The sequence below is a fragment of the Ptiloglossa arizonensis genome, chromosome 3, assembly GCF_051014685.1.
Source record: "Ptiloglossa arizonensis isolate GNS036 chromosome 3, iyPtiAriz1_principal, whole genome shotgun sequence".
Lineage (NCBI taxonomy): Eukaryota > Metazoa > Arthropoda > Insecta > Hymenoptera > Colletidae > Ptiloglossa > Ptiloglossa arizonensis.
In genome coordinates, this window is record NC_135050.1 from 23887615 (window position 1) to 23912640 (window position 25026).

General features: G+C 42.5%; 1 protein-coding gene across 2 annotated transcripts in view; it reads right to left on the reverse strand.

Annotated features, from left to right (window-relative positions):
- LOC143145006 (uncharacterized) overlaps positions 1-25026 on the reverse strand; it is a 643697-nt gene that overhangs the window by 362404 nt on the left and 256267 nt on the right. For both annotated transcript variants that reach the window (XR_012991574.1, XM_076307961.1), the window contains exon 4: positions 21306-21471. Coding sequence is in view for 1 of the 2 variants with exons in the window: in XM_076307961.1 (XP_076164076.1) it covers positions 21306-21471 (166 nt within the window). In the remaining variant the exon portion in view is untranslated. The remainder of the gene's footprint in view (positions 1-21305; positions 21472-25026) is intronic.

Below are 25026 nucleotides of genomic sequence, written 5' to 3' on the forward strand. Positions count from 1 at the left end.
ACCCGGTGTATTCCGTGGCTCGCGTTTCTTGCGCGAAATCGAGACGCGAAGTCAGAAGTGCGGGCTCCGTTTAAAGAAGTCAAGGTAAACGCGAAAGCGACCGGTAAAAAAGAAGATAACGGACGACCGATTCGGTGATTGCGTCGAGGATCATCATCGTACCAAATGCCCGTTCTCCGATTCTCGAAACGGGTCTCTCCGCGTTTAGATGTTTCCATTTAATCGTACGATTTGGCAAAGTTCGATCGCCTTCGATTACGATGTCGGTGCGTTTCCTGTTTTCGCGAACTCGCTATCTCGAAAGCTGAAAATTAGTTACTTTGGTACCATTCGTCGGGGAAATTGAAATTCGAATCGACGTTTAACGATCGACAAACACCGGTAGGAACCATCTTCGTCGTGCAGCGCGCTCTCGACAGTACATTAAAATTGTTTCTCGCACAATTTTGCCATTTTTCCATTCACCGAGAAAATTGAAATTCGAATCAACTTTTGGCCAATCGATGAACGCTAATTGGAACTCCCTCGTGAAACGACTATACATTAATAATATTCCTCGCACATTTTGCCATTCTTTCCATTCATCGAGAAAATTGAAACTCGAATCGACTATTTGGCCAACCGACGAACCCCCAATCGCTCGGAACCATTCTCCACGGGAAATGACATCGCTTTCGACAATAAATTCGTTTCGTATCTTACACGTTTCTCTATTTTTCCCAATTATTTTTCCTTCGATTATTTTTATTCTCCCTCCCGTCTCGCCGTACAGTTACAGGCTAGGTTTAATAACAGCTCGTTCGAGCCCCGCCTTTTGCATCGCACACGTATTTTCGTACGTTGTAATAAAGTCGTTACTATTATTGTTACATCGACACGCTGCGTATACCGACATCGTTCGCCGACGCGCAACCTTGCAACTCGCGTGTTCGATACACCCGAACGATTCCTTGTCTCGATACTATTCGTCGCAAAGGAATACACAAATTCGAGTACAGGTCCATCGGAGTAAACGCGAGTGAAATTCTATCGCGAAAGACGAGAACAATGAACATCGTTCGATCGAGAATATTTCACTCGGTCCAAACTGTATTCAACGAGTAACGGATAAAAAGTCCCTCACTTTTTCTCCTCCGATTTTCATTTAAATTCTACCCACCAAGGGACAGTGTTTACAACCCTAACCCTAACAATCTCGGCGAAAGTTCCCCTTTCATCCCATCGAGGAACGGTTCGCAATGATTTACATTTTCGCTTGCCGCGTTGCTCCAATTAACGCGGGGAAAAAAAAAAAAACGAGGGTGTCCGCGATGAAAGAACTCGGAGAGAATGGACGACGAGAGGGCTCTCGAGGAGCGTTGGAGGGGGCTCTTTATCCGAGTTATCTGCTGACGGTGTCGCGGGGCCCGTTTCGGGCCCGCACGACGCGCGATCGCTTACGAGGGCCCGTCCGATTCGAACTATTACCGACGTTCAGTGTGGCGATAATCGGTGTGTGTTTCATGGAACACGCGCAGGTTGTGTGAACGTGGATGCATGTATGTATGTATGCATGTGTGTGCAGACGTGTACGTGTACGCGTACCCCTCGAAGAATCTAAGATCCTATCGTGAAATGCTTCGAGCGCGATATGACCGCCGCCTATTGCTACTCGTCTTACCGGCGACTATCTCCGTCCCTCTCTCGCTCTCACGGCCTCACCTTCTCTCGATGATCGTTTTGCCATTCAGCTCGTGGATTTATCTCGATCGACGCAACATGCCCCGCGGTGTGCTCGCTCTCCCCGATCGAGCCCCGTAAACGTCGCCTTAATTGCCGCTAATAAAATCGCGACGTCTCTTCGAGTCCACCCCCTCCTCGCCAACCGGATTTCGCGAAAATTAAACGCGATTTATAAATAACTCGCTGGATAATAAGAATCAATGAAACGCGAGCCACGGAACCCGGATCGCCATATTTGTTGAGGGATCTTGCCACGGAATTGGAATTACGGCTGCAGATGCGATCCAGAGAGTGAATTTTCTTGTAACGATCGGGGGTCTAGGGTTTTTTTTGCATCGCTTGGTAGTTTGAGTAAATTAAGATAATAACTTCGAGACGAGAGGAGTTACCCGTCGGAGACTATATTTGTGGATACCGGGGGTGGATCACGTTTTGATCTACCAGGTGATAGAAGAAAGAAGAAAGACTTGTTAACTTTGACCACAATGAGGTGATAGGTGTCGGAGACACTGATAGTGGTGGATATTGGGAATTATTTTTTGATGGCGGTGTATCAGGTGATGGAGAAAGCTTCTAGACCCATGAGCTCTACAATATGCTGAGTTTAATCTATCATTGAGGTGATAGGTCAAAGCTTCTAGACACGTAAACTCTACAGTGTGTTAACTTTGACCACAAAGAGGTGGTAGGTGTCAGAGACACTAGTGGTGGCTGTTGGAATGAATGCAACAACGATCTTAAGGATGCCAGATGTCGATTTTTGGGACTGTCTCCGTATTGGCGCGTAAGGGTCGTCCGCCGCGCGGTCAACGGTTTGGCCGTTTACGTTTTTGTTTTTCCTACCAGTCGAGTTCCAAGTCCAGAGTCACGAAGACATATCACATTGTACTCCTCGAGTGCCTACATTGTATTCTTGTGTGTACGGGAACTATACTACTAGATACGCGAGATCCCTGCATATCATAATAAACTACTTATTATAATCTGAACTTTCCAACAGTGGCGAATAATGGGGGATGGATCACTTTTTGATGGTGATGTACCAGGTGATAGAAAAAGCTAGACCCATGAGCTCTACAACGTGCTGACTTTGATCACAGAGAGGTGATAGGTCAAAGCTTCTAGACACGTGAACTCTACAATGTGTTAACTTTGACCACAGTGAGGTGATAGGTCAAAGCTTCTAGACACGTGAACTCTACAATGTGTTAACTTTGACCACAAAGAGATGGTAAGTGTCAGAGACACTAGTGGTGGTGGATGATATACCAGATGTGACAAAAGAAAGCTTCTATATGCATGAACTTCACAACGTGCTAACTTTGACCACAGTGAGGTGATAGATGAAAGCCTCTAGATCTATGAACACCACACTCGATGTTCCTACTTACCAAGGGTCTGATCTCTGCTGGAATAGTGTTTCAGCAGTAAAAGTGGCCCAGAGTGTAAGCTTCCTTGCAGTCGTCGATAAGCAGAGTCTAGAGTCCTCCGTACCCTTCGATGATTCGAACAGACGAGGAGTTATGAGTCAGACCCCCTAGTAGCGGTGGATACTGGGTGGTAGATCATTTTTCGTTAGCGATGTCCCGATCAATAGAGTTACAAAAGAAAGCCTCTAGACCCACGAGCACTACAACACGGACCCTCGCACTCGATGTTCCTACTTACTAAGGGTCTTATCCCCGATCACATTGTGCATTAAACTCCAAGTACATAAACGACACGAGAGCAAAGTCCCTAACGATCGACGAGACCAGAGTCTAAGGTACTCTGTAAGAGAACTGAAGTCTACGAAGACTCCTGTCTACTTCGTTAATAATTCGAATACAACAAGAAGATTGGTAATGATAGATACCGAAGGGCAGATAATGTTTCATCGACATCCTTATTAATAAGGTAACAAAAGGAAGCCTCTAGACCCATGAACACTCAGTGTTTCTACACGCTAGCGTCTTATGCTTGCTGCAGTTCTGTTTCAATAGCAAACTTTCGCCAAAGGGTAAACTTTCTTACAATCGTTGGAGATTAGAATCTAGACTGCTCCGTACAGAGGATTAGTTACGAGTCGGACCTCTCGATAGCGATAAATACCGGGATGTGGATAATTTTTCGTCAATCTTCCGATCGATAAGACGACGGATGAAAGCCTCCGGAGCGACTCGCTCCATAGTTTCGCCCACTCTGTCTGTACCCCTAAAACCTTCGATTCTTCCGGGTTGAAGCTTCGCGGAAGACCTCGAGGAACGCCCCCTATTTTAATTACACCCTGTGCGACGCGGTATGCCGAACGCGTCGAATGAAGAAATCGATTCCTCGGCGACTCGGCGATGATAAATCGCGGCAACTTCGAAGGCCTCCGCGCCATTGGTAGAAATCAATAGTCGCTGACATCTACAAATCCAACCTGCTAGCTACTACAACTCTTTTATCATCCGATCAGCCACTCAGTCACCGATAATCGTTTTACCATTCGCCCGGTGGATTTATCTCGATGGTCGGTACATGCCACCGGCAGACTCACTGTTCGCGATAAGGAAACGCTATGATAACAAGCCATTATTTGCTGGAACAACACGGTCGTCACGCCGCGACCGCGCGGCTTGCACGTGTTTCACCTTTTTGTTTAACTTCTAATCGGCCGCAAAAGCTGTCGCGCGATTCCGTTATCTGCCCAAACAGTTGTCGCGGAACGCGTAGGACGCGTCCAATGGCGACCTTTTATACGACGAACGCTCCCTCCGCCCGGTGTCGCGGTAAACACGTTCGAATTCTACAAGCTTTCAGCTCGGTTTCGATTCGTGCTCGATGGAAAAACATCTGTCAACCGTGAACGATGATAACGATACGTACGGCTGGGCGAACGATGGATTTAATGCCACGACGCGCGACACCGTTCTCGTTTCTCGAGATCGAGTACACGGTGTTTCCTTTTAATACCGAACGGAAAACGTGATCACCGAGAATGTTGGAGAATTTCGAATCGATACCAGATCGATGGCATTGGAATATCTACGATTATGCATTCCTTATATATGACAGAGTAATGTTCTACATCGATGGCATTGGGATATATACACGGTTATGCATTTCTTATGTACGTAATATTCTGTATCGTTAGAATTTAGATATCCACGATTATGCATTTCTGGTGTACGATAGAGTTATATTCTGTATTGTTAGAATTTAGATATCCACGATTGTGCATTTCTAATATGCGATAGAGGCGTTACTAATGTTCTACATCGATGGAATTGGGATATCTACGATTGTGCATTCCATACGATAGAGTAACATTCTATACTGGTACAATTTAAATATCTACGATTATGCATTTCTAATATGCGAAAGAGTAATGTTCCACATTGATGGAATTGAGATATCTACAATTACGTATTCCTGATGTACGATAGAGTAATGTTCTACATTGATGGAATTGAGATATCTACGATTATGTATTCCTGATGTACGATAAAGTAATGTTCTACATTGATGGAATTAAGATATCTACGATTATGTATTCCTGATGTTCGATAGAGTAACATTTTATACTAGTAGAATTTAAATATCTACTGTTATGCATTCCTAATATGCGATAGAGCAATGTTCCACATCGATGGCATTGTGATATCTACGTTTATGTATTCCTAATATAAAATGGAATAATATTATACATTACTAAAATTGCAATATCTACGATTAAGTATTCCCAATATATAATAGATTAATATTCCACACTGGTAGAATTAAAATACCAACGATTATGCATTCCTAATATATGATAAAGTATTATTCTACATTAATGGCATCGATATATCTGCGATTATTCATTCCCGATATAAAACAGAGTGATTAATTAATTTAAACGACGATTCGATAATTATAAGCATTGTTACCAAATATACTTACAATATTTTTAAAATACGAGGTTTCGTAGTAATACCATCAACGTGTCGCTGAAATTTTAGCGTCGACCTGAGTTAAGCCACGAATAGATTTCGAGAAGTATGTTAAATAGAAAGAGCCAAACATTCGAAGGAGGTTGACAGAGTCATTAGGATTTCACGGAAAAAATTGGTGGAGCCGAGAACACATCAAGGTCGACTTTATTTTTCGAAGATTCTTCTGAAACGAGTTCAACGACCTGTCCGGCGCGTAAGGGGTCATCGTGGGTCATAAACTTTTGAAAGTACACCTTGCATCATTTTTCACGATAGATGCTCGAACTTTCGAACTCCACCTCCATCGATAGACGCATACTTTCGAGCACGGTGTTGCGTGTTTCTCATCCCGAACGACCTTGTAGGTATGATAAGCCTCTCCAATCGTCTTAAACAGCGACTACCATCCTATACAATAAAACGTGTAATGGTCCATTTAAAAAGACGCGGTTGGCCATGAAACGTCTTCGGTTGTTTCGATGAAACGCGACGTTCATCTTCGAACGTCTACGAAACGTAGATATCGATGAACATTTTATTTCCTCGTTCTTACAAAACGATCGTGTTTAAACTTCGTTCCATTTTCGATAAATAATAAAAAAAAAAAAAAAAAAAGAACAAAAACTTCAGATCGAAATCTCCGATAAAAATTTCCATTTTTTTTTCATTCAAACTGACACGATCCGTAAATCACCGAAACGGTCCTTACGCGATCAATCTCGAACTTATTCCCAATTTAAATAAATACCGATACGTATCCAAGTGGAAAAATTTCACGTTCAACGATTTATTTAAATCGCTTTCATAATTTTCAATTAGAAGTACCACAAGGGGCTCGAAAGAATGCCCCCAGGCGATGTTCGCGATGCGAGAGGCATTCGTCTCCTCGTCCATAAATTGCGTTTTTATGCTAACAATGTTAATCATCGAATTACGTATCTGGAAACATTGACTAACCTTTTTCAAAAAATTCTGATCGTCGAATCCGAACGTCGTCGTTACTCTCGGGGAATAAAAGATTTCTCGACGATTACGTACTAAAATAAAATCCACTTATTCGTTCTTAAATATTGCTTTCGCTGTGGTAACGCTAATCGTCAATCTATACAACACCGATAACCGTTCTGAGAAACGATGGTCCTCAAATTCAAACTTTTCTCGTTACTCTCGAGAAAATAATAAAATAGTCTTCGAACTATTCGTAAAATAAAATCTACCTTTTCACCCTTAAATTTTGCTTTTGTTGTGGTAACGCTAATCGTCGTTGTATACGACACGGATAACCGTTCTGAGAAACGATGGTCCCCAAATTCGAACTTTTACGTTACTCTCGAGAAAATAATACAATACTTTTCCAACTATTCGTAAAATAAAATCCACTTTTTCACCCTTAAATATTACTTTCGCTGTGATAACGCTAATCGTCGATGTATACGACACGGACAACCGTTCTGAGAAACAATGATCCCCAAATTCGATCTTTCACGTTACTCTCGGGAAAATAATAGAATACTCTCCCAACTATTGGTAAAATAAAATCCACCTTTTCACCCTTAAATGTTGCTTTCGCTGTAGGAACGCCAGTGTTGCGCAATAACCGATCGGTGTGAAAAATACGTTCACTGAATCTTCACCCACCAGCATTCTCTCCGAGCAGACGTAACAACCGATTGTTCTTGGTTAGTCTCGTACGAAAAGGATTCCTCGAGGTATCGCGGCGAACGGTTGGTAAGGCGAAATCTCTCTCTCTCTCTCTGTGTGTGGTGCGCACGCGCGCACGCGCGCACGCTCGATAAACGCAAATCCATCAACGAGTCGCGTTAAGAACGTGAGTCGGCGCCGAGAGCGATGCTACCGATGCCTCTTTTCACTATTTCCATCGAAGCTGAAAGGTCGCCCGGCATCGGTGATACCGGTGTTCTCTCCTCGAAGACAAAAAGATTACGCCGGACCGTTAATACGGTTACGCATTATCTAGATTGCTACCCGTCGGCTTCCGCCGGCCGAGAAACAGCACGAGTAATTAATCAAAGACAATCAAACTCTGGGAGCGTCGGCTTAGGCCGACTCCCAACAAACGGAACGCTATCCGTCATCTTCGCTCCGTTAAAACTCGCGGAGAGGGGGTGGGGTGGCACGGTTAGAAGTGGGTAGGGAGGGGGAAACGAGGAGAGAGAAGAGACGGTCGCGAGAGAGGAGAGGAGCGGAACGGTGAGGAGCAGAGAGAGGAGAGACAGAAGCGCGAGCGTTCCTCTCCCGGATGTGAATTATACGAAAAGCTCGTGCCTCACGAGCCGACTCGCGACTTTCTCCGGGAAGGTTGCACGAGATACCGATCTGTGCTTTTAACGAATAAAATTAACGCCCCCGTCCCGGTAATCCGGATGAAAAACCGGCGCGGAACTCTGCGCCGACGATTTGGTTCCGGGCTCACGGCCGCCTCACGGTGCTTTCTTTAATTATTCAACGTCGTAGACAACAAAGGCGTCTCACCCGGGCAACGCCTCGCAATTACGCTTAATAATATTAATTGCGGACGTATCGCGCGATTATACGAACGCGGGGGCCGTTTTTTGATACTCACATACCGGTTAATTCGGCGACCGTTCGTCGTTTCGTATTTCGCGCGACGGTTCGGTGATAATGTTCCCTGCGCTCTTCACGTATCTTGATTGCGTTTTTTAGTCTTTTAGTTCGATTTTAACACGAAGAGAACGTTTATATTTTTTTTTGCGGGCGGATCTTTCGTAAGGGTTCACGATTAAATTATTTTCTGCGCGCTGAATCAATGTTGTTGATATTCGAATACTCGTCTTGAAATTTTCAAACACTGAGGATGTTTATATTTTGTTTTGTATTGATATTTGGTACGAGTTCGCGATGGAATTATTTTGAGAACGCGTTGAATAAGTATTGCTGATATTTGAATATTCGTCTTTAAATTTTCAAACACAGAGGATGTTTATATTTTGTTTCGTATTGATATTTGGTACGAGTTTGCGATTGAATTATTTTGAGAGCGTACTGAATAAGTATTGTTGATATTTGAATATTCGTCTTTAAATTTAAAAGTAAGAATGTTTACATTTTGTTCTGTACCGATCTTCCGTACAAATTCCAGATTAAATGATTTTAAGAGCGCGCTGAATAAATATTGCTGATATTTGAATATTCGTCTTGAAATTTAAAAATAAGAATGTTTACATTTTGTTCTGTACCGATCTTCCGTACGAATTCCAGATTAAATGATTTTAAGAGCGCGCTGAATAAATATTGCTGATATTTGAATATTCGTCTTGAAATTTAAAAATAAGAATGTTTACATTTTGTTCTGTACCGATCTTTCGTACGAATTCCAGATTAAATGATTTTAAGAGCGCACTGAATAAATATTTTTGATATTTGAATACTCGTCTTTAAATTTTGAAACACAGAGTACGTTTAAATTTTGTTTCATATTGATATTTAGTACGAGTTCGCGACTAAACGATTTTAAGAGCGCGCTGAATAAGTATTGCTGATATTTGAATATTCATCGAGGCAGGAATTAAATTCGTGAAGGAGAAGGTACGTCTTTGATCGACAGGTGATTATGGAATATTTAAGCGGTAATATTCTACACGACCCTTTCGTTCTTTAATAATGTTTTAGCATCCTTTACTTAAATTTCGAATTCGATTTAAAATAGAGAGGAAAGTTTGATTTCGTTTTCAGCAAGCGAGGACTCGTTTCTGATTATGCTACCTTTCGAAATTCGATTTTGATCGACAGGTGTCTATCGAATATTGCTCAATTTTTTTAACACACATACGTATATATAACATCTGGGAATCTTCCATGGGACTCCACGATTGAACAATTTTAATTGTGCTATCTTCGGTCAAAATACGATTAACGTTTAAATATTCATGGAGTCGGAGCACGGATTAAAAATTTTAAACGAAAAGACGTGTTTTTGATCGACAGGTGGCTACAAATATGTACATTAACATACGTATATTAATATTACTATTATGTATACGCACAGCAGCGTGGAAGTAGGACACTCGAAATAATTTTAAATCGTATTTTACACGGAAACTAATAACGAACGAAACGACTCGGTGGCTTTGATAAATTACACCGAAGTAACTTTTTCTAGAACGAGCATCGGGTAACCAAGTTCCCTCGTTAAAAGCATCACTCTCACTGTATCGCTAATGAGTTAAACGTACGTCCTATTTTTGCTTAATCCCCGATAACTCGATGGCTCGAAGTTAATATACGAAATATTGGTCAAAGTAACGTTCGACAATCGAGTTCACGCAGCTGAAGTTTCTCTCGTGCGTGGTGCACAAGGACGACGCTATGATGTTCCGCGTTTGTAAATTACGCAAGGTATATCGGAAGAATCTTCGAATAATTTTCACCGTACGGTTACTCTTCGGAAAATTTCGATTCGTGGGACGTGTCGATCGTAATCGTATCGGTGTCGTCGACAGTGTCGGTCGATTCTTTAAAATTACGGCGACATCTTTTTTCCAAAGCCGATAACTGGCCGCGAGTCGTGTCAAGTTCCTTTTTATCGTCCGCTGTATATTTACTGCGCTGCATCCCGAAGATCCGCCCCGATGAATAATACATCCGGAATTTCTTACGGGCGTCGTAAACGTAATGCGCTCTCTTTGGGCGATACCATTCGTGTCGCAAGAAGCGAGTCACTCGCGCCCGGAAATTTACGAAAATAATTGTACCCTAATATCGAGCTCGAGAGGGGGCCCGTTCGTCGAGAAACACGAAGAAATGAACCGCTTCTGGTTTTTCGACGATAAATCACCCGGTCGAGATCTTAGCGGCCAAAAATCGGTGAACCGTGTTCACGAACGTTCACGAAACTTTTTCACCTCGTCGATAGAAACTCGCCGCGGATCGTTATGAATGTTATCGTCCCGTAGCGAAATCATAGCACGAAAAAGAGCAATTAAGAACGCGGAATTCTAAAGGGGGCATTTACGCGCGCGTGTGTGCACGTGTGTGTATCTATGTATATATATATATGTGTGTGTGCGTGTGCGAGCGTGAGCGTGTGTGTGTGTTCTTTTTTTTTTTGCTTCGCCTCCTCACGGCCGAGTCGTTAACTGTTGACTTTCTAGCGTGTTGGCCGTACAATCTCGTAAAACTTGACGACCACATTAGCGTGGTCGGGTCGTTGTTACGCCTCGCGGCTCTCATCGGGGGCCCCCTTTGACTCCCTTTTCGAAACGTTCCGAGTTATAAAGGAAACTTGTCACGCGTTCACTCGAGGGATACGAATGTCCCACGGATCTAGAAGTGACGTCACTTGTTTGTATACGTGAATGTCCGCGAGGCGTGCAACGATTCGGTAAAAGGGCCACCGCGCGAAAGTGATATACCCGGACCCCCTTCGTAATACCCCGCGCATAAACAATCGGGGCGAAATTAGAAATTCGCCGAAGGTCGCCGCTCATTTGCATTCCGCGACGGATGCAACCGAATCGAAATTAATACGAGCTTCTCCAATGCGATTAGTTCGAACGATTGGCGAATCTTTTCGCTTTTGGTTTACGGTCGATTGGATTCTTTTTTCAATTGTTACTTTCATTTTTAGTCTTGGAAGAAATTGTACATTTGGAAAAAATAGTAAATTTACAATTTTTTCTTCGGACGAAAAGTTTCCATTCCTGATTCTTTTTATATATTTTCTTTAAGAATCAAAACACTTTGTTTTTGTCTTGAGAAAAATTGCAAACGAAAAGTTTCCATTTCTGATTTTCTATAATATTTTCTTTGAGAATCAAAATACTTTGTTTCTGTTTTGGGAAACATTGTAAAGTTTTTCTGCAAACGAAAAGTTTCCATTTCTGATTTCTTAAATATTCTTTTTCAAGAATGAAAATATATGAAAAGAGCCAAGATCGAAAATTGGTAGAACAGAACGAAAGATAGTATGGAGTATTTTTTAAAAATGTTATAAAACCTAGAAAATATAATCTTTACTCTACAGTTAATTTCGACTAGTATTCTACCTTTGTGTTCCATCCGTGAGAAAAAGTACACTTGTAAAAATTTACATTTTAAAATATATATATATACACAAACCCAAGCTTCGAAGGTTTTCAGGTAATCAGAAAGCAGATTACGTAATTAACATCTGAACTGCGTTATTTGCATTTGTTTCGTTAACTTAAATTAATCGTAAATTTACTACCAAGCTTGGTTACGCTGCTCTTTTGAGTTTCCCTTTCGAGTTACAAATACTCGAGGAAAAATTCTTGGACGAACCAAGAATTGGAATTCTTCGTGTAAAAATTTATCGAATATGGAGTAATATTTTTACAAGAAAAACAGGTTTAAATATGCCTCGTGTACGCACACGATTACGACTCGACGAACGTGTCCGTCCATCGCGCATTATTTCTACTTGTGTCGGTGTTTGCAAACATTAACGGTGGCACGGTATTATCTGTTTTCGCCTATGTTGGTATCTGTTCGAACTGGCTAGAACTAGTTAGAACAGATACCAACACACCACTGTCGATGTTTCCAAACACCAACGCGAGTAGATAGGAGCTATGGACGGACACGTTGGGCGAGTCGTACCGAATTGCACGCTTGCACGACGAATGTTCGAAACTCGATATAAAAAGAATATTATTCCGCACTTTCTTTCAATTTTTACGCGAAGAATCGCATCCCCTTCTCGATAGTAAGATTACAACACAACTTCTACCAAATCCTTGTGTTCATTTTCACGTACACTTTCGTGTATAATTACAACGAAATAAAGTCGTCGAAGAAAGTAAATTAAAATGTATTCCAGAGAGAAAGAAAGATCAGTCTCGAATTAAAAATCTCCAATCGTTTATAAGTAGAATACGAACAGTGTCTCGTCATGGCTGACCGAAACGTCTGACCCAACACGACGCGAAATTCCTTCCAAACTCGATCATCCTCTCTCCCTACGATAGATACTGACTCGAAAGTAAGTACAAACACTTTCACACGTGCAACGGTAAATCCCTTGTTCTTGCATAGAAAATACTACCCAAAACTTTATACCGTATACTTCCAACCTCCCTATTCTAGAAAGAAAGAAAAATCATCCCCAAGTTTGCTTCGTAGTGATCTCTTCTTTGTACAACTTAATTAAACCCAAATTCAATTCCCCTTAAGAAAAAAACTACACGTTTTACAAATAACGAGAAAATACAACAGTATCAAGTTCGCGTACCATCGATTGAATATACGTCCGAAAGGAAAGTGAATTTTCGCAAAAGTTTTCTCCCCTACCGGAACGTGGATCGCGATCGTCTAAATATCCGGGCCCGGGTATGGGGCCCGTCGAAACGCGCTCGAGTGCGCGGTCCTCCCGTTGCGTGCGCGCGTGCGCGCGCGCGACCGGTGTCAAGTCCTCGTTCGGGCGACAACAGGTCGCCGAGGCTGTCCGTTTCTCAAGGTGTTTCATTTTTCGTTGCGTCAACAGGCCTCCGGACATCCCGAACGCAGCCGTGGCACGGCTGAATGTGCAACGAGAACCGTAGTCAGCCGGTTCGATCGACTCCGTGCGCTTTGCACGCGTATATGGTATCCACGCACGATCGGAATTTTCCGATAGCCACCAAGCGGCGATTTATGGACGCGCGAGGAAACGGACGCGAGCCGTTATACAAGGCCTCGGCTCGGGCCTGGAAAGGGGACGCTCGACGTTCAAAGTCGATGTTCGATATCTGCCTGTATTATATCGCCGCGGGGTATCGCGCAGCCAGCGGAAAACAATGCCACCGCGAAGCGCCCGATCGGCGACCACCGGCGTGGCTCCCCGCTTTCAAGCAACCAATTGCCCTTTGCACCAAAGCGGGCCGCGACGAGTGATCGCTTCCTTCTCGCCAGTCGTAATCAATGTTAGATTTACCAATCGGTGGAAATTACCGATTTTAGTCGATTTTACGAAGAAATTTTATGGAAATTTTATTGCAGAAGCGATCGTTCCGGAGTTTTTCACGAAAGCGGGGCGTGTCGAGTCGTCGCTTTCTTCTCGCCAGTCGTAATCAACGCTAGATTTACCAGTCGGTGGAAATGACCGATTTTAGTCGATTTTACGAAGAAATTTTATTGAAATTTTATTGCAGAAGCGATCGTTTTGGAGTTTCTCACGAAAGCGGGGCGTGACGAGTCGTCGCTTCCTTCTCGCGAGTCGTACTCAACGCTAGATTTACCAATCGGTAGAAATTATCGATTTTACTAGATTTTACGAAGAAATTTTTATTGATATTCCATAGCAGAAGCAATCGTTTCGGAGTTTTTCACAAAAGCGGGGTACCACGAGTCGAGTTGTATTCAACGATAGATTTATCAGTCAGTAAAAATTACCAAGTTTAACTGATTTTACAAAGAAATTTCATTGAAATTTCATAGCAGAAGCGATCGTTTCAAAGTTTCTCATGAAAGCGGGGCGCGACGAGTCGTCGCTTCCTTGTTGCGAGTCGTACTCAACATTAGATTTACCAGTCAGTAAAAATGCCCGATTTTAACTGATTTTACAAAGAAATTTAATTGAATATTGCATAGTTTATCTTTGAAAAACGTAATGACTTTTTCTATTAGGTTTTTCGGAAAGTCATTTCTGTTTTTTTTTTTATGGAAATGAAACACGATTTTTTTAGAGTACATAAACATTCTATTAAATTATATATTCTCCACTTTGGAAAACGAAATAACTTTCCGAACAACCCAATATTTTATACATATAATCAAGCTCGTAAGTTTCTCTTTTTCCTCGATCGATTTTCCTGAGATACGTACGAGGAACATTGATATACTGATAATTCTAGTGTTAAATTCGACGCGAACGCGCGTTTGAATTTTTATTGTGCGCTCGAGCACGCGTTTCCATTTCGAGCTTCTGGGGTAAGTGGCCACTGAAAGTGGTTACCGGAAGGCAGGGTACTTCAAGCACCGAGGTCTTGTAGTTTGTTGGTGCAACGTCTGATATCTTTTTTTAGTCTCACGTTTCGCGAATAATAGTACGTAAATAGTATTTGTTTGATAATGTTTGTATTTATTTAACCTCTAATTCAGGTTGGTCTTTGGAGGACTTTCAAAGGTAAATCTTGAAAGCGGGTACGACTGAGCGTTGGTGGTACAACGTTTGCTACCTTTTGAACTATCACGGTCCGTAAACAATAATCAGTTCCCTTGATTCGAGTTGGCCTTTGGAAAACTTTTGAAAATAGATCTCCAAAGCGGGAATTACCACGCTTTTGTGATACAAAATGTTGCCCTTTTGAACCCTTACGTTTCGCGAACAATATATTGTCCAGTGATTAACGTCAAATGTCTATTTAGTCCCTCGATTCGAGCTGGTCTTTAGAAAATTTTTGCACATAGATCTCCAAAGCGGGGATCACCGTGCTTTGGTGTTTCGACGTCTGCTCTCCTTTGAACTCTCACGTTTCGTAAACAATACAATCTAGTGGATAATTTACACCAAGTAGTTATTTAGCCCCCTTGATTAAAGTTACTCTTTAGAAAATTTCTACAGAATAGATCTCCAAAGCGGGAATTACCGTGTTCCGTAGCTAGAACATTCGCTATCCTTTTAAACTCTCGCCTTTCGTAAACAATTCCGATGGACGTGCACCGAGAATCTATTCAACCCTTGATCCGAGTCGAGCTTTGGAAAACTTCTAAAAATAGACCTCGAAAGCGGGAATTACCGTTCTTCGACCACGTACGCGAAGTTCTCCCTCTCGTCGAGGAGTACCGTACTCCAGACGACCCGTATTATTGGGAATCGTTCGTTCATCGATTCCAAGGAACTGACAGTGTCGCGACAATCACGGAGTAACATTGGATCGTTTCCGAGTTTCAGAAGCGGTACCCCGTTTAATTGTAAAACGAACTCGCGGTGCGGCGACAATCACGGGGTAACGTCAAAGCGATCGTTCCGAAGTTTCTCAGGTACTAGCCCGCTTAATAGCAACACGAGACCGCCACCGATGAAAATTACTCGAGCCACCGTTGTATCTCGTACCCGGATCTAATAAACGAGGGAAGCGTGGCTCTGGAGCAAAATTCATCCCGGTTATTGTCGTCTTGCAATATTCAACGTAGCCAAGAATGTTCCCCGACGATCGTCGAGTGACATCGGAGCGATCGTTTCGGAGTTTCTCGAGTAGTACCCCGGTTAATAGCAATAGAAACGCTACCGATGAAAATTACTCGAGCCACCGGTGTATCTCGTACCCGGATCTAATAAACGATGGGAGCGTGGCTCTCGAGCGAAATTCAGACTCGGTTATTGTTCTCGAGCGATATCCACCGTACGTAAGAATTTCGTCGTACGGAATCGGGACGGAATTGGTCCCGGCGCGGTTTTCAAGCTCGGACTGGTCGGAACGGAGGTCCCCGGTCGCACCTTCCACCGAACAAATTGCCTATTCCCGGCGTGCAAACGGCGATTCGCAAGAGAAAAATATTCCCAGCGTTTCGAGCGACGAACACGGCTCGCGACGAGCCCGGTGACTATACGACAACGATGCCCCGGGGCAAGGACTACGGGTTGCGACCCCAATCGCATTCGGATTCTGCTCTGCGCAGGTGTGCGTGGTCATTAATCCAGAAATGGAAGTGAATGCGGGTCCAAATGCTGGCCGGGGAGCGCGGCACGCCGCTCGCGTCTCTCTTCCCCTACGGTCTTTCGTTTCGTCGCTTTTTTTCTCTTTCTCTCTCTCTCTCTCTCTCTCTCTTTCCTTTTTTCTTTTCCTTTTCCTTCTTTTTTTCCCCACCTTCTTTCTCTCTCTCTCGCTCATTTTTTCCCCGTGCGTCTGTGATTCCGGCAATAAAAAAGGGGCGTGGCCCGTGCCCACAACCGGGCGATTTCGCGGTTCGAACACTTAAACCGTACCCGTGTTGCACGGTACTTTACGCGAGAAACGACTTTTTACCCGTGCGCCTATGAAACTGGTAGTTCTCTCTCGTGGCCATTAAGGTCTCTTAAGATTATTTCAGGAATTAGCGGTTTTTTTCCGTTACGGTGTTTCAGCGCGCTGCACGGTCTATCGGAACGTGTCGGTGTAATTTCATCTGTCTATTTTTTTTTTTTCTTCCACTTCTTCTTCTTGGGAGAACGTCGAACCTCGGGGAGTCGAAAATACGCGACACGGGCTGCTAAATTTTTTTGAAAGGGACTAATCGGCCCTCTGGGTTTCGAGTAGCGTACCGCTTCGAACGAATCGGTTGGTGACGATTGAACTACTATATTTTTGATGGTGTGTCGATGTAATTTTATTTGTTCTTTTTTTTTATTCTTCTTGGGAGAAGGTTGAACCTCGGGGAATCGAAAATACGCGACACGAGTTGCTAAATTTTTTGGAAAGGGACAAATCGACCCTCTGGGTTTCGAGTAGCTTCGAACGAATCGGTTCGTGACGATAGAAGTACTATATTTTCGATAGTGTGTTGGAACGGGTCGATGTAATTTTATTTGTTTCTTTTTTTTTTTTCTTTTTCTTCTTCTTGGTAGAACGTCGGGGAATCGAAAATACGCGACACGAGCTGTCAAATTCTTTGGAAAAAGACAAATCACTTCAAGTTTCGAGTGCTTCGAACGACTCAGTTGGCAACGATATGGATATTTTTGACGATCTATCATCGAAGGGTAACGCACGAGTGGAAAATGGGCGTGACCATTGAATCGAACGCGGAAAAATAACTTTTAAAATACACACGGATGTTCCATTTCGACTTCGAGATACGATTCTTCACTAAGGACGTTTCGACGTTACGGTCGAAGTTCTTAGAATTGCTTCCTGTTTATTTATTTATTCTTCCCATCGATAGCGACGAAGGAAAAGAATTTACGAAAATACTTCTCAAGAGAGAATACGTTGGAAATTTGGAAGTTGGTAATTTCGAAAAATTTTGAAATATTCTAAACACTGGATTCTTTTCAAGAGGTTCACCCCCTCGAAGCGTGTTGTCAAGGTAGAGACACAGACAAATACATAGAGATTTCTCAAATCTACTCTTTTCAAGTTACATTTACTACCCTTACAATCCTTTGTAAAACTATCCAAAAATATTTTTCCTTATTTCTTATTTCTATATCAATAATCTTCCTACCCCACTTCCAAACTTTCAACCTAATTCCCTCCTTACCTCTTCAAAACAATAAAACAACAGAGTTTATTATCTCCTCGCTCCTCCTCGATCTCAAAAATCTTGCCCACTGGTTTCCAAAGAACCTCCCCCATAATTCCACACACATTACCACCCCCCAAAAACGTTCAAAATATTTTTCCAAAGAACTCGAGCGTAAGGGTAGTACAGATAACTCGAAAAGCACGTATTTGAAAAACGAATTCTTTCCAAACCTCCGATTCGATAACACGATTCAAGGCGGAAGAAAGAGGGGTGAAAATACCCGACAAAAGGAATGCGACTCTCGTGGTTTGAAGTTCAGGCAAGATGAACGCGTCTCGAACACCTTCCCCGAACGCACGGGGCGCGTATACGTAGCAACCGAGTCCACGGACCGGTTCGGAGACATTTATCGCGTATCGATCGTGTGGCTAATCGCAACGAGCGAGGCAAGGACGCAAACCTATCGAGCAGCCTTGGCTCGTTCGTAAAACGCGCGCAAACCGAGTCTCGGTCCGCGGCGATTGCGACGCGCATCGGTTTTCCATAGAATAGCCGGGGTCGGTGGGCTCGTCCGCGAGCGGTATGCGGAAAAAAAAGAAAAAAGGAAAAAAGAAACTCGAACATAATTAACCCATAAAGCAACGCAATCGGCGGTGATCTCCGCGGGTTTAACCATAAGCGAGCGCGCCCAGCCACTTTCGAGCGGCGGTATTCCGCGTTGCGCTCGGTTGTATGCACCCGCATGCACCTGCATACGCGAGCGTTGCACACGCGGTCACAGGGACGGACGGCCACGCGTGCACGTACGTACAGACGTGTATAGAAACGCGCGTAGGGACACGCAATACCCGATAGGCGGTTTCCTTCGCCTTCGGTTCATAACGTACAATTCTACGGTCTTGAGAATGGTGGAATTTTAAGCGCGCCTACACGAACGCTCCTTCTGCGCGCGGTTATCGCGAACGGGCGTTAAACGCGCTACGGGGGCTTCCTTCTTCGAAACGTGGACCAGGAATTAACGAATTTCATCCGATCGATTGGATACTTTGTGTACCCCTTGCCTGGAAAGAATGGAACGACGCGTTGCGAGTTGGAAACGAAGATCAGGGGGACAAGGGTGAATATTTATCCAGTGGAATTGTTTCGTGAATTTTTGCATCTTTTCAAAGTGTCGTCGGTAGAGAAATGTGACCATAATTTGGAGCGTTAAACGTGGTTCTAGATTTTTGACCAATTTTTTGAAAGTTTTATCAGTGCAGAAAGGTGATTATAAGATTATAAGTTAGAGCGTTAAATGCACTTCGGGGGTTTCTTCGTTCAAGACGCAGAGCAAGAATTAACGAATTTCATCCGATCGATTGGATACTTTGTGCCCCTTTTGTTTCGAAAGAATCGAACGACGCGTTGCGAGTTGGAAACGAAGATTAGTGGGACAAGGGTGAATATTTATCCAGTGGAATTGTTTCGTGAATTTTTCTGTTTTGTTCCAAGTGTCGTCGGTAGAGAAATGTGACCATAATTTGGAGCGTTAAAAGTGGTTCTAGATTTTTGATCAATTTTTTGAAAGTTTTATCAGTGCAGAAAGGTGATTAGTTAAAACGTTAAATGCACTTCGGGGGTTTCTTCGTTCGAGACGTGGATCAGGAATTAGAGAATTCTTCTCGATCGAATTAGTCATTTGTAGAGAAGGGACTGTAAGTTGGTTGGAAACGAAGACGAGTGGGACGTTTGAATATTTATCGAAAGTAATTATTTCGTTCGTTTTCGGGCATCGTCGAAAGAGTTATCGACGCACAAAAGTGATTACAATTTAGAGACGAAGACGATCGAGATGGCGGTTCGTTCGAATGTTTATCGAGTGTAATTACTTCGCAGATGTTTGCGCTTTGTTCAAAGTATCGTCAGTAGGGAAAAGTGGCTATAACTTGGAGCGTGAAACGCGCTCCAGGAGCTTCCCTGTCGGAAGTACGGATCGAGTGAGCGAATTTTCTCCGAATCGATTAGGTACTTTGTGCCTCTTTCGCCGAAGGAATTAGTAGCGTGCAGAAGTGGGACCATAAGTTGGAAACGAAGACAAGTGAAACGTTTATTCGCATATTTATCGAAAGTAATTATTTCGCGCCTTTTACACTTCAACGAAAGAGCTGGCAGCGCACCTAATGTCACTATAATTTAGAAACGAAGACAACCGAGATGTAGGTTCACCCGAGTATTTATTCCAATTAATTATCGCGCGCGTTTTTCACCTCGTTAAAAGAATTACTGTCACGCGAAAGTGATTACAATTTAGAAACGAAGATAACTGAGACGCAGGGGTAGCAAGTACATATTCGAACTAATTGTTTATTACCATTTTTTTTTTCACTTTGTCGAATAGCGACTGTAATTTAAGAAGGAAGACAAATGGGACGTGAGTTTACTAAAATTATTCTTATTGCTTTTGCATTCGGGCTACTTACGAAAATTATGGGAATTTAACAATGGAATATTTCATAGATTTGCTGCGAATGTACTTCGAGTGCTGATCAAAAATAAAGTTTAAAGAGGAACAATGTCCTTGACAAAGTTTCTTTCCGCGAATATCCAGGTTACTCAATCGAAGCGCGAAATATTCGAAAAGTCGAGTATCCCAACAAAAACGAATTGAATAAGTAGTCACAGCCTTAATTACAATACAGAGACTGTAAAGTGTTTCGTTTCACCGTAAAAGAGTTCCCGATAAAAATATAAGGACCTCGAAACGAGGTACTTTACACCCTCGCGCACGAGGTGAGATACTTTTACACCCTTGCCTACAAGCCGAGGTACTTTTACACCCTCGCGTGCAAGATGAAATACTTTTACACGCCACCTCGACTTGTAAATCGTGCCCTCTGCGAAAAATTCTCCCCCAAGAAAAATTGCACGCTCGGACACCCTATTTCTTTCCTCGTGCAGTTGTTTCGAAGACTTCCTGCTCGCTTTCGATTTTCCGGAATAATGACAAATTGTTTGATAAGTTTCGTCGTTCGATGCAACCTGGTACTACATTATCGAACAACCGCCTAGTATAAATACATCGCGCCAGAAATATTTCACAATGTTGGAATGAATGCAACAACGACCTTAAGGGTGCCAGATGTCGATGTCAGTTTTAAGGACTGTCTCAAGAACTTTCCTTCTGGTTTTTCTTTCTAGTCGAGTTCCAAGTCCAGAGTCAGGAAGACCACACGACATTGTGGTCGTTCACATCAAGACACATCACTTCGGACTTTATATTCTTATATGTACAACAACTGTACCACTAGATACGCAAGATCCCTGCGTATTACAATAAACCAGATACTATAATCTGAACTTTACAACACACAATTGATCGGTGTGAAAAATGTATCGACCTTGGTCGACCTTGAACGATAACCAGACTTTTATTTCCCGTAAGAGACGGTCGATCAACGTCTGAGAAACCGTCGTGAGTGTTCGCCGGTTAAACGAATGGATCGTTAAATTTCGTTCGCTCACCGGTAGATATGGAGAGCGGCGGTGGCGTGGGCGTCGTCGAAGGTGAAGGGATTCTTCTAGCCGCGGCGGTAATTATAGCCGCTGGACTGTACCGAGGCACCTGCAACACCACAGGAGTTTTCACGGACAGGTCCACTGGTTCCAGCTGCACCGGCGGTCCCGCCGCCTGAAAACAAAAACAAACGCGGTCGTTAGTTAACGCGCGACAGGTACGACACATTTTTCCAGAAATTATACACGGAGACACAATACAGCGAAACGCCAATTATCCGGACAGCGTGTATATCGCGCGGACCCCGAGACTCCTCGGATTTGTGTGCTCGGGAACTCTTCGCGATCACGGTGCGTCGATCGAATAATGGAACACGAATATCGTCTATAATAATACGGAGAAAGTTTCCATAAGGGCCAACCTTCCACCCCATACATCATTCCTAAGTGGTAATTATTTTCTAACAAAGTAGAATTTTAACTCGATTTGTCCCTTATCGTTGCCAACGATCCGAGCACTCGTTCAACGCGAGATTAACGATAACGTCTATTTCGCGAGATATCGAGTCAAATATTTTGGTCGATTAGTCGCGTGCGAAGTAGACTAGGATATCGTCGATCGGTACAAGTAGATCATCCGGGGGTAATTGAGAAAGGGATCAGATATATCGCTGTATTTTTGTTACGAAATTTGTTTCTTATTCTGGTATTTAGTAGACAAGTGGAGGGTATGTTTCGGTCGATCGATTTCCATGTAATGTTATACGAATTAGAATTATCGTTACACTTCGAAAGATTAGAAAATTTGTTTCTTATTCTGGTATATAGTATACAGGTATGTTTTGGTCGATCGATTTCCATGTAATATTATACGAATTAGAATTATCGTTACACTTCGAAAGATTAGAAAATTTGATTTTTTATTCTGGTACATAGTATACAAGTGGAACGTATTTTTCGGTCGATCGATTTCGATATAATATTGTACGGATTAGAATTATCGTTACACTTCGAAAGATTAGAAAATTTGATTTTTTATTCTGGTACATAGTATACAAGTGGAACGTATTTTTCGGTCGATCGATTTCGATATAATATTAATACGCGAGACAATAATTACGAATAATTACCCCCTTTACAGTTTTCGTTAGACCACTTCCACGGTCTCTCAACATTCCCTCTCTGAAAACTCTCTTGATGTACTCTCAACTCGCTATACTCACTACACTCCGCTCTCATAACGCACTGGTTGCTCTCAAGAACGCACTTACCTCCACACACGTGCACACACGTACGCTCGTTGCTAGCACTCAACCATTCTGAAGCAGGCACATTCCTAGAATCCTCGTTTCCTAGACATCACGGCCGTACTAAAAACACGAAAAACTTTTCCAAATTCCGTGTAATATTTTTACAGACAACGTACGACATTACAGCTACACGGGGCGTCGATATTAAAGATAATCGACGCGCTCCTGTACGATCGTTTTAACAATTCTCAGTTACGTTCCGTTATTTCTAAACGACCCGTGTAATTTTTCAAAAATGTTAACTACTCTTAAACGTTTACCACAAAAATTCTCTCCTCCCAGAAGATGTATGTTCAAATTTCTAAAAGTGGCCCGTGTAATTTTTAAAAAATGTTAACTACTCTTAAACGTTTACCACAAAAATTCTCTCCTCCCAGAAGATGTGTGTTCAAATTTCTAAAAGGGGAACATGTACACTCTTCATTCATAAGTACTCCATCTTTGCGATATCGGATCATTCGTAGACAAACGATAAACTAAAATTGTTGTCGATTCGGTTACAATCTTCCTTCCCGTCGATTATGACCCTTGAATGTACAGTTCTTTCTGTTCTCAAGTTACAAATGAAATCGTTCGAAATTAGAGTAAGCAAGGTATTGAGAAATAAATGGAGGAAAATATGTTGCAGAAACGCAACACGACGAACGAGAGACACTAATGCCTGATAACGCGTAAAGATTTATTTCACGTTGGAAGTAAATGCGGTTCTGCAAACCGTGTGCAACGAAAGGTTAGCGAAAATTACAATCGAATAAAACAATTCGAAGGCCTGGACATTCGCGAAGCAAACTTCACGGTTGTCGAAAGGAATTCGCGTATTGCAGTCGGAGCTATCGTAGTCTAGTGATCGCGCGGCCGATCTGAAATCCCTCCGAGGGAGTGAGTCTCCGATAAATCGATAGCCAAAGGTACTACCTTCGTACCTAGCTTATCTCCGGCAGCGCTCGATGTTGGTAGCAGGCCGAAGTGCTTTCGCGCAATTAGCATAACTAGCGTTGCTATTGACGTGGACTAATCACGACCAGTTCCCACGAGATCGGAGTGGCCCGAGCTGCCCACTTGTTTATACGATTGAGGCTATCCAGTTTCTTCGATCGTCTTCGATCGTACGAACGATCGATAGGGTTGACGGACAGATGACGAACGCGCGACGAGATCGTTTCTCGTTGCCGAAATAACTTACCGATAAAGAGAATATAGTTGCGTTCGACTTCGAGACACTCGCAAAAGGAGCTTTTTAGTATAAGAGTGTCTATACCAAGGAGCTTTTCGGTTTAGTTGAACAACTAGGTACTTTGGTAAGTTTTGTCGTTTTTTCCATTGTAAGAAAATAATAGGACACTTTGACTTTAAGGAAATGTAAATATGCGAACGAGTAGACAGATCTGCATGAAACTTCACACACGTTCATCAAACAGTAGTTGATCAAACAGTAGTTCATCAAGTAGTAGTAATACCATTAGGTTGTTTAGTAAGTTTTGTTGTTTTTTCCATTGTAAGAAAATACTATGACACTTCGACTTTGAACAATTATTAATATGCGAACGAGTAGACAGATCTGCGCGAAACTTCACACACGTTCATCAAAGAGTAGTACCATCTTTAGAAAAATAAAACGACGAACCTAATAGCTACATTTCTCATCGAACGATAAAACTTATCGAGCAACCTATTGTAACAATAGCGAGGAGGTTCGTTGATCTTTGCGTTAAGAATTTATTCCATGCTCTCCAATTTCAACTCTCGCTTTGCATATTATTAATTCATCGGTTCTCTTTCTCCATATTATCGTAATCCGTCGATCTCTCTAACTTTAAATCGAGTTTTATTTCTAGTCGAAATAAATAATTCCCGTAACGCGTTCACTTCGTTTTGAACAGTACCTTTCGAATTACGAGTCCTTCTGTAATTTTAGATCGATAATTTGACAATTTTCTATCATTTTTCTACCAATAGTTTTGTAATTTTATACAATTCCATATCGTGTATTTTATATTTCTATGGTAATATACTACAGATCGTTGTATTTTCTTCTTGTAGTACGTACATTTTTGGAGAGGCTTGGTTCACGAGGAAATGGATGTTAAAAATTATCGAGACACACGCTCGGTTATCCGATACTCGTTATTTTTATTGCAACATTAACGACGGTGTTGCACGTTCGATTTTACTGTCTTGCGACTAATTACGGTTGAACATCACGGTATCGTCGAGATTTACGAACATCGAGACCAGTGGAAAGTGTAAGCGATAGACGGACACGTTGATCGAGTCGAGTAAAAAACGACACGTGCAGGAATTTTCGAAATTCGTTTCCTCGGCGACCGTGCCACGTGTGAACAAAATTTCGTCTCGCATTTTCGATTCAATTCCACGCGTGTAATCGTGTTCCGTAATTGTACCCCGGAACAACCCGTGTA